The 11,436-nt window shown below is 44.2% G+C and overlaps 1 protein-coding gene across 1 annotated transcript; it reads right to left on the bottom strand.

Moving 5' to 3' along the window:
• Positions 1-1,011: 1,011 nt before the first annotated feature.
• On the bottom strand, positions 1,012-10,382 carry LOC112071602 (uncharacterized protein C16orf52 homolog B-like; the record flags this gene model as incomplete). The annotated part of the gene is made up of 2 exons (XM_070439451.1): positions 1,012-1,305; positions 10,170-10,382. Coding segments are annotated over 2 exons (458 nt in total), but the record flags the coding sequence as incomplete, so codon positions are not given.
• Positions 10,383-11,436: the final 1,054 nt, after the last annotated feature.

Below are 11,436 nucleotides of genomic sequence, written 5' to 3' on the forward strand. Positions count from 1 at the left end.
TACAAAGCAAAACCAAAACATCACTCCTGCCTGATCCCATCCATGTTTCATAATAATCCAGGTGCTCTCAGTCTTCATTCCCCTTTTCCTTTCCTGTAGAGCAGCTGGAGGAGCTTGACTTACTGTGTGGTGCCTGGCTAATTAAGGAACCTTGGTCCTCAGGGCTGGGGTCCTATCCTCCCCTCTCTGGAACAGCGCACCTGTCTAAATCCATGGATTATATGGGTCATGGTGCTGGGGTTAAGGTTAGGGTGAAGATGGAAAGGCCAATGTAGCAGTCACCCTCCTTCTTCCAAAGGGGACTTGCTCATGCCCAGCAAGCTAGGATGCCACCTAGGATGTCATCTCAACCAACCTTCCCCCTCTACCCCAAATAGCTCCCTCCCTAGTTACTGCCTAACCATGGCTGAAGTGACTCTTGTCCAGGCCACACATGGGGGGCAGAGAGACAATGACCCCATCAGCAGCTCTTAATATACCCTTACAGCTCTCCAGAGTTCGTTGGCCCAAACCACCTAAACCACCTCAGTGAAAAGGGGGGAAGGAGAAAGCAACAACCTCAAAAAACCCTAAATGGAAGAAACCAAACAACTGAAATAGTGTAAGAAGCCAAAATAGCAACAGGAACAGTTGAGATGACAACGGTTTGTTTTCTCGCTGGGCAGGAAGGGTGAGTGGAGATCCTCTGAGGTGTGACGTCATAGTTCCTGTCGCCGTGGCAACAGCAGGGGGTTTGGGGAAAGGACGGCGGTCGTTCCAACCCCCCACCCCTCTTCCACCCCCCCATGGAGTGGACGTGTGTCCTCCACATCGCTCTCCAAAGTGCAACAACACAATGTAAAAATAACATGTTTTAAATAAGCAAAGGCAGAGAGGGAAAAAGCCTGAGTCAGTTCACAGCATCCATATTCGTCCATGTCTATTCATCTCAGTTAGTTTGTTATTCCGCGTTAACCGTCCCAGCTGCATATCGTCACACCGTCCGTCAGAGACATCCCATCCCTGCTTTCTGGCCAGTGTTTTTCTTTTTAGTCGTCCATTTTTCTTTCCTCCATTTGATTTATCTCCTGTGTATGTTTTTCCTCGCCCCAGCTGAAAGTCCAGGTGCAGAGCGGTAGCCGCAGTCAGCCGGGCAGCACCCCTTGCCTGCGAACGCAGTCCCACTATGGTGAAGAAGATGGAGAGGACAAAGAGGACGTAGGAGGAGCCCACCACCGTGTTGTTGGCCAGCTTGTATGGCTGGCCACCCACTCGTTGATGTAGAAACGATGGGGAAGATGAGCGCCGCCATACAGAACAGGATCACTGAGGGGGAGAGAGAGAGATAATGTTAGACATGTTGGAATTGTTTACTATTTCCTGTGGTGTTTGCTACACTGGAGACAGCTCTGCTTTCAATTAGGATGAAACCTGGGATGGATTGGATGCTTGTCAACCAAATCTCCCTCTGGGATATAAAGATTGACTTGATTTGTTAATTGATTGAGTGACTGACTAATTATTGATGAATTTAATGACTGAATCATCACTCGTCCTCAGTAGGCCTACATACTACGCACAACGTCACACACATACAGAACCAAAACACTCGTCCAGGCCCCAGACACATCACGCCTCAACCCTTTTACATAATAGACTTAGCTGTGAAGGAGACACACTCCAGTCTACCAGCGTGATTGTACCAAGGTCACGAACACACAACCAGACATGCAGGCTTTTAGAAGAGCTCCAAAAACAACAGGCAGACGGAGCTCTTCGGCATAGGATAATGGGTTTTCAGTGGGCTTCCAAGCAGATCAATGATCAGAGGGAGAGAGAGAGATGGAGGAATGGATGGAGAGGGGGAATGGAGAGAGGAGAAAGAGAAAGTGTGTGTGTGGTGACGTGTTTAACTATACTACTGGGACCAGAAGTCCCCACAAGAATAATAATCCCAAGAAAATTTGAACAACTGCGGACAGTCCCCACAAGGTAAAATGCTCATTTCTAGGGGTTTTAGGGTTAAGGTTAATTATGGTAGGGAAAATAGGACTTTGGATGGAACTGAATTGTGTGTCCCCACAAGGTTAGTTACACAAGACTGTGTGTGTGTGAGAGAGAGAGTAGGAGAGCGAGAGAGAGAAAAGTGAGTTGGCGTGTAACAAACTGAGGCAAATTTTATAATCCACTCAGCTAGAGGGAGCCGAGACCAGGGAGATCTCTCTCTCTTCAGACAGTCAGGGCAGCAGGTAGAGGACTCAGGACCTGATCAAGAGACACACACACACTGAAACACCACAACATGTACGCAACAACATAGATTCTGTGGGCTTTGAGTGAATCTGTCCATCTGAAGCAGTGTTACTAATCTGAACGGCAGAGCCAAGGATTTACACATACTCTATAAAACGTACTCAAAGGTAGTATAAATATAGAGTTGAATTACTTTAAAAGATGACTTTTAAAGCTAATTCGATATACTGTAACTTAATCACTTAGGCTAACTATCAGTGGACATGCGGTGGTCTGCCGTGAAATAACTTCTGCTCTCCTCTCTCCTACATGGTAGAGTATCCGTGTTCTCTCCCTATCAGCAGCATAGAAGGGCCACCCCATCACATACCAGGAGCTATAGGAGAGAGACTGCAGACATGTTCCCAGGCATCCTCTCTGTGTCGAAAAAACAACAAGTATCATTAGATTAAAAAAACAACAAGTAAAAATAAATATAACAGTACCAGTCAAAAGTTTGGACACCTACTCGTTCAAGGTTTTTTCTATTTTTTACTATTTTCTACATTGTAGAATAATAGTGAAGACATCAAATCTGTGAAATAAACATATGGAATCATGTAGTCACCAAAAAAGTGTTAATGAAATCAAAATATATTTAAGATTGCCACGTTGTATAAATGATTGGAGACAGGCGCAGGAATACATAATAGGGGGTTTTAGTACTCCACAAAAAATACAACATGCATGAAAAGGCACAGGGAAGAAGCCCCCCAAAAACACAGGGATGTACCCAAACAAAGAGGGAGGTTAAACCTCTAATAAATACACGGGACGAGACTGTAATAACAATACACAGGACGAGACCCGTAATAACAAGTGCACAATACACGCAGCACGAAAGTCGAAACACAAAGCACAGGTACTCACAAGACCAACGGACATGGGAACAGTAACCGACCAAGACAATGGTGACAGAGGCAACATATTACATTACTAATCAGGGGGAACAGGTGGCATAATGAGACAGTTCAGTAACGCCTAGAGGACGGTGACGTAGACCTCCGGAACTGGTGCACGGAATGAGCAGCAGTACGGGGGATCGTGACAAAGATTTAGATTCTTCGAAGTTGCCACCTTTGCCTTGATGACAGTTTGCACATTTTACATTCTCTCAACCAGCTTCACCTGGAATGCTTTCCCAACAGTCTTGAAGGAGTTCACACATACTGTATGTTGGCTGCTTTTCCTTCACTTTGCGGTCAAACTCATCCCAAACCATCTCAATTGGGTTGAGGTCGGGTGATTGTGGAGGCCAGGTCTTCTGATGCAGCACTCCATCACTCTCCTTCTTGATCAAATATCCCTTACACAGCCTGGAGGTGTGTTGGGTCATTGTCCTGTTGAAAAACAAATAATAGTCCCACTAAGTGCAAACCAGATGGGATGGCATATCGTTGTAGAATGCTGTGGTAGACATGCTGCTTAAGTGTACCTCGAATTCTAAATAAATCACTGACAGTATCACCAGCAAAGCACCCCCACACCTCCTCCATGCTTCACGGTGGGAGCCACACAAAGACACAGCGATTGGAACCAAAAATCTCAAATGTGGACTCATCAGACCAAAGGACAGATTTCCACAGGTCTAATGTCCATTGCTCGTGTTTCTTGGCCCAAGCAAGTCTCTTCTTCTTATTGGTGTCCATTAGTAGTGGTTTCTTTGCAGCAATTCGACAATGAAGACCTGATTCACTCAGTCTCCTCTGAACATGGATGTTGAGATGTGTCTGTTACTTGAACTTACTTTATTTGGGCTGCAATCTGAGGTGCAGTTAAATCTAACGAACGTATCCTCTGCAACAGAGGTAACTCCTTTCCTGTGGCGGTCCTCATTAGTTTCATCATAGCGCTTGATGGTTTTTGCGACTGCACTCACTTGAAGAAACTTTCAAAATTCTTTACATTTCCCGGATTGACTGACCTTCATGTTTCTCTTTGGTTATTTGAGCTGTTCTTGCCATAATATGGACTTGGTCTTTTACCAAATAGGGCTATCTTCTGTGTACCATCCCTACCTTGTCACAACACAACGGATTGGCTCAAACGCATTAAGAAAGAAAGAAAGAAAGTCCACAAATTAACTTTTAACAAGGCACACCTGTTAATTGAAATGCATTCCAGGTGACTACTTCATGAAGCTGGTTGAGAGAATGCCAAGAGTGTGCAAAGCTGTCATCAAGGCAAAGGGTGGCTACTTTGAAGAATCTCAAATAAAATATATTTCAATTTGTTTAACACTTTTTGGGTTACTACATGATTCCATATGCGTTATTTCATAGTTTTGATGTCTTCGCTATTATTCTATAATGTAGAAAATAGTAGAAATTCAGAAAAATTCTGGAATGAGTAGGTGTGTCCAAACTTTTGCCCCCTTTTTTCCCATTTCGTGATTACGATCTTGTCTCATGGCTGCAATCCCCAACGGGCTCGGGAGAGTCACGCGTCCTTCTAAACATGACCCGCCAAACTGCGCTCCTTAACACCCGCTCGTTTAACCAATGTGCCGCACAATGTTTCGGAGGAAACACCGTTCAACTGACGACCGAAGTGCCTGCAGCCCGCACAAGAAGTCACTAGAGCGGATGAGCAAGTAAGCCCCCTGGCAAAACCCTCCCAAACCTGGACGATACTGGGCTGGGACTCCGGTCACAGCCGGTTGTGACACAGCCTGGGATTCGAACCAAAGGCTGTAGTGACACGGCAAAACACAGACCGCTGTGCCACTCGAGAGGGATAATATATATTTCTGAGAGAACAGCACTTGGCATCCATTTCAAGACACCAATTAGTGTGTTAGACTTCCTGCTGAGAGAAGTGATATAACACTGATAATAAGTCTATGCTCTGGCCCCCACAAAGAGGAGTGACACACCAGTCTGATGGGGCACAATACGGTTTGTGTGTGTTGTTCAGTGTGTGTGTGTAAGCAGTGACTGGGCACAGGGACAAGGTCAGGAGTAAAATCATTAGGGTAGTTATCGGTCTTAATCCAAGTGATTAGCCTCTTGGTTGGACCAGTTAATTAAAAAGCCATTGTTAATTAGCATCATGAAACTCCTCATGTTTGTTTTATTTTGGGGCTCTCAGAATATTTATTTGAAGATATTGTTTAGTTCCCAGGACGATCTACACACAAATCTAATGTCAGTGGGGGAAAAATCTAACAATTGTAAAAGATTCTGGAAAATAAAACACTAATATATTCTGATTAGGTAAGTATTCAACCACCTGAATCAATCAATACATATTAGAATCACCTTTAGCACCAATTACAGCTGTGAGTCTTTCTGGGTAAGTCTTATCATGTGTGATAATGTGAGATTATCACATGGATTGAGCAACATTTACCCCAAATTCTTCAAGCTCTGTAAAATTGGTTGTTGATCATTGCTAGACAACCATTTTCAGGTCTTGCCATAGATTTTCAAGCAGATAAGTCAAAACTGTAACTCGGCCACTCAGGAACATTCACTGTCTTCTTGGTAAGTAACTCCAGTGTAGATTTGGCCTTGTGTTTTAGGTTATTGTCCTGCTGAAAGGTGATAATCTCCCAGTGTCTGGTGGAAAGCAGACTGAACCAGGTTTTCTTCTAGGATTTTGCCTGTGCTTAGCTCTCTTTAGTTTTTTTTTTTATCCTGAAAAACTCCCAATCCTTACAAGCACAACATAACATGATGCAGCCATGATATGCTTGAAGATATGGGGAGTAATACTCAGTGAAGTGTTGTTTTGGATTTGCCCCAAACATAACACTTTGTATTTCGGACAAAAGTGATTATTCTTTGCCACATTTTTTGCAGTATTACTTTATACCTTGTTGCAAACAGGAATATGTATTCTGTACAGGCTTCCTTTTTTTTCACTCTGTAAATTAGGTTAGTATTGTGGAGTAACTACATTTTGTTGATCCATCCTCAGAGTGTGATAGGAGAAAACAAACTGTTTAAAAATCACCATTGCCTCATGGTGAAATCCCTGAGTGGTTTCCCTCCTCTCCGGCAACAGAGTTAGGAAGGGCGCTGTATTTTGTAGTGACTGGGTGTGTTGATACACCATCCAAAGTGTATTTAATAATTCACCATACTCAAAGGGATATTCAATGTCTGCTTTTTATTTTATTTTGACCAATCTACCAATAGGTGCCCTTCTTTTCGAGGCATTGGAAAATCCACTGGTTGAATCTGTGTCAGAAATTCACTGCTTGTCCAGGTACAGAGATGAGGTAGCATTCAAAAACCATGTTAAGCACTATTATTGCACACAGAGTGAGTCCATGCAACTTATTATGTGACTGTTTTAAGCAAATGTTACTACTGAACTTAGTTAGGCTTGCCATAACAAAGGGGTTGAAATCTTCACCTCCCTTATCTCACCTCACTTGCTCAATTGTATATAGACTTATTTTTTTTTTTCACTGTATATTGACTATATGTTTGTTTTACTCCATGTGTAACTATGTGTTGTTGTATGTGTCGAACTGCTTTGCTTTATCTTGGCCAGGCGCAATTGTAAATGAGACGTGTTCTCATTTGCCTACCTGGTTAAATAAGGTTAAATAAATAAAAAATAAATAAAAACTTACTGACTCAAGACATTTCAGCTTTAAAAATGTATAATGATTATGATGATAAAAAAAAGAAAAGAGAATTCTACTTTGACATTATGAGGTACAAAGAAAAGGCAAGTGACAAAAAAAATCTCAATTGAATCAATTTTAAAGTCAGGCAGTAATACAACAAAATCGGTAAAATGTCAAAGGGTGTGAATACTTTCTGACACTGTATGTCAAATAACAAAGGAGAACGTTTAGGGAAGTGTTAGCTGGGTCTATAAGTGCAACTGTCATCGAAAGTCAAACAAGATAATTCTCTGATTCCTGTGAATTACCACTGAACAGACGAACTGGAAACAGACTAAATCAAATCACGTTGCTTTGCCAGACACACAATCAAAGGCTTAACAGTTGATACTTTCTTCCTTCACACTGAGGGCCCAACTAAAGCTTCAATCATAGGGCTGATTTTCTAAACGCACGTAGATGGAAATCAAAAGAGGCCTGGGGCAATAACTCCTCATATGCTTCCACAACACTACAGCTACTCATCATGTCCTCCAGCCCAAACCCACACAGGCTTTTTCCCCCTCAGAAAGGGACTGATTTAGCCTAGCTAAACAGCTCAGATGATGCGCTGGCTCTCTATGGCTTCTTCTACACTAGCAGGCAGGCTGGCTGGCTGAATGTGTCCTGTCTGTGCTGCCAACTAGCGGGAGATGTTGTCTGGCTAACCCCCCGGACTGGGCAAACACGGCTAATATTTACGTCTGTCCTCACTGCCGCGGCCATGTGTTTACCCACCGCAAGCCAGAACCTCAGTGTTTTTTCAACTACCTTAGCTGATATGTTACTGATCCTTAGACTAGTGCCTGTAGAATACTGTACCTCACTGTACCTGGGGTGTACTGTACAGCGAAGTCAGACAGCGGGGTTTGCTAGGACATAGTAGTGTTTGGCTAGGGCCTAGTGTAAAGAGTGTAGTGTACAGGGGACAGAAGGGGGCCTGGCTGGGGCCTAGTGTAAAGACTGTAGTGCACAGGGGACAGAAGGGGGCCTGGCTAGGGCCTAGTGTAAAGACTGTAGTGTACAGGGGACAGAAGGGGGGCTGTGCTGGCTGTACAAAGGGGCCCTTTCAGGTGGCGTGGCCCTGGGCCAGCTACGCCTACTGGAAGCTTCCTTTCCCCAGCAGCAATCATCACCTGTTAGCCCCCTACTAGCTACCCCTCTCCCTGCACCTTTCATTCTGTAACACAGAGCACCAATCACAGATGCCCCTTATCCAACCCCCAGCCCCCTCACTCTCTCACATACTCACTCTCTCCTCACTTTAACTCTACTCTCTTTTAATCCCCTTTTAGTCTACCACTTCTCCTCACTCTACCCTCTCCTCTTTCCTGAAAGGAGAAAGCCCAGCCTGCCCATTACACAGCAGCAGCAGCAACCCTGTAGGTGCAGTGCTAGCACTGTCAGGGAAATACTCAAGGCCCTCTTACTTTCCACCCCCTTTAGAACCCTCTGTCCTCCTCCCCTTTCCTTCTCCCATAGCTGGCTCTCAGGTTACAAGTGATGCTTTTCTACTCTCCAGTCTCTCATCCACTCTCATTTTCTCTTCATCTCTCTCTCACTCTTCCTGGTCCAGTGTAGCTCAGTGTCATTCTGTAGTCTCCCCTTCACACATCTCAATCTCTAACCCCTACCTACAAACATTCTCCCGTTCCTTCTCTCTCAATCTCTTTCTTTCTGGCGGCAGGTAGCCTAGCGTTTAAGAGCATTGGGCCAGTATCGAAAGGTTGATGGTTTGAATCCTTGAGCCGGCAAGGTGGAAAAATCTGCCGTTCTGCCCTTGAGCGAGGCAGTTAACCCCCGCAACACCACCTGCTCCCTGGGCGCGCGATGACATGGACGTCGATTAAGGCAGGCCCCCTCACCTCTCTGATTCAGAGGGTTTGGATTAATACGGAAGACACATTTCGGTTGAATGCATTCACTTGTGCAACTGACTAAGTTTCCCCTTTCCCTGTTCTTTAAAATGCATCTCTTTGTCTGAAAGACCAACAATGGTAGTCTTCACTGCAGTGACGAGAGAGTGGGAGAAAAGCGATAGTGTGAAGCACAAGAGGGAGAGAAGAGAGAGATTATCACTGAGGACTGATACAGCCAAAGAACCCTGGATGATTGTGACTATATCTCCCTGTTGCCAGGGCAACCTCATCACTTGGCTCAGAGCGGTGTGATTGTCAAAAAATTACTCAATAAAATCACATTTAGCACGTGACACAGATTTGCAAGGAACACATTGACAACGCTTCTTTTTAGAGGGGTTGGAGGAAATTGATTATTGGGTGATTATTGGGTAAATACACCATAGAATATAATCATTCTTATTCTCTAAATACGACTAACATATAACGACTGTGATGCCCAATTCAATCAAATGTGTCTGTGTGCTAGTAAAACTCTGCCTCTACGTGTGTGAGTGAGTGAGAGGGGGGGTCTGTGTCTCTTCTCTTTGCTAAACAACAATCAGAATATGAACACCTACACAGCCTTACGAAACAGCCCAGCTCAGCAGGGCTGTGAATGTTGGGTTGGTATTGAGTTAGAAGTGTCTCTCTGAATTCCTGTCTAAAAAGAGGGGGATGAGTGTTGAAAGACAAAAAGAAGCGATTGAGTGGCACTCTATGAGCCCACACAGGTACATAGAATGCCTTCTCAGTGGAAGAGCTGCAGGGAGAGGGATGATCTAGAGGCATGGAGGATAGAAGACACATACAGAATACAAGTATGCACGCACACACACACCGCCCACAAAAGACGCAAATCACACACATTGGTTCCATTGGTTTACCTGAACTAGCTTCACCACTGAAATTCTGGGCATGAATGCAAAGCTAAACCAATATTTTCACAGCCCCTCCCTCGCCTCCCCCTTTCCTCTTCTCTCCTCAACTTACTCTCTTCTACTCTACACCTCCTCTGTGTAGGAGAGAGGGTATATCTGCTCGTAGACGGATGCACTGGTGTTGAGGGGAGTGTTATTCCAAGGAAATGATGTCATGAAAGAGGGGAGCGAGATTGGAGAGAGAGGAGTGAGAGAYTGGGACCTCTGTACCTAGGCCTARAGCTTGTTTGGTCAAGCTACTTAACAGGGTGATAGAGAGGGTGCATTTTTTTACGTTTGAMTGACCAAGTACCACTATTTAGTGGTCAAGTGCAGTGTGTCCCCTGAGTAACGTGTATCAGTAAAGCTACACTCAGTTGGTTGAGCTTGGCTTTGATTGGTCAATGTACACTCGACTGTCATTAAGGTAGGGTTGTTTCGGTCACTAGAGTCACTTACTCCCAGTGAAGGCAATCCAGCGGGCGTATTTGGTGGCCTCGCGGCGCCAGTGGGATGCCACCAGCAGGCCACAGGTCACCGTGAGGGAGATGATACCCAGGATGATGAAGAAGAGCGTGGTGACCCACTCGGGGGGAAGCCGCGGGGGGATACAGGTGCGGTCCCGACCGTGGATGGTCTGGCACTGCCGCACCAGGCCTACCGTCAGGGCACCTATATATATATAAATGAGAGAGAGAGAGAGAGAGAGAATAGGTGTTAGATCATACACACATTTAAAATCTCACACCAGCCACACTGTTAGGGCACATCCTTGTAGGGCTGGGCAGTAAACCGTATTTTACTATATTCAGGTATTGATGCACAGTCCGGTTTGCATTTTTACTTTACCTTAGCTTACATAATGGTATTTGGTTTGTTAAATGTAATTGAAATGTAATAACTGAGTGATGTAACTAAAAAAAATAAGGGAATCGCCCGTTCTTACCGTCAGTAAGAGACTGCGAACAGCTGAGAACTGCTAATTTCCTAGCAAGAGCTTCTGGTGCGCATTTGTGCTTTTTTCAATGAATAGTGCTTGTGAGGCAGCGCTGGAGCCAAAGATGTGCAAATGTACTTTTTTGCCACAAATCTTGCCTGTGAGGCAGTGTGGGTAACAAAAGCACTCTAGAAATCTGCACAATGCCCCTTGTGGCGAAAGGAACGGACATTGAATCAATTTAATATATACGGTACTAGGAAAGAAAAAGTGACTTTCACAAAATAGAGGCATACAAAGACAAAACAAATGTGGCACAGTGTGGAAATAACAACAAATGAGTGAAGGAAATGCAGAAACTGATGAAAATGCAGAACATTATTTTTGATTGAAGTTTGATTGAACTGTACCAGTGGAAGGAGACAGTAGCAGGTGACCCTACTGGTTTGTGACTACTATGATTTCCCATTGTAGCCAATTTCAGTTGCAGTATTTCTGTTACAGATTTGTTGGTAATCTGTTAGCAATTGATAACAGTTTGAGTGTTGTGAAGCCAGGCAATTTTTTTCTGTAAAGAATCTGATTGGTTAGTCGACAGTGTGTGGTTCTAGCTGCCCTGACATGGATGTAGAGCTGGCGCTGTGGACAAAATATATTATATTTTTGACAGTATGACGGTATTTGACAGTATTTTATATAAAATATGCTTCATGAGTAGTGCATGGCCCTAGGGTGGCAAAAATACATTCTAAGTGTTTTTAATGGGGCTTCTCTCTTCTGTTTGTTTTA

Source organism: Salvelinus sp. IW2-2015, unplaced genomic scaffold (genome assembly GCF_002910315.2).
Source record: "Salvelinus sp. IW2-2015 unplaced genomic scaffold, ASM291031v2 Un_scaffold1658, whole genome shotgun sequence".
Taxonomy (NCBI): Eukaryota; Metazoa; Chordata; class Actinopteri; order Salmoniformes; family Salmonidae; genus Salvelinus; species Salvelinus sp. IW2-2015.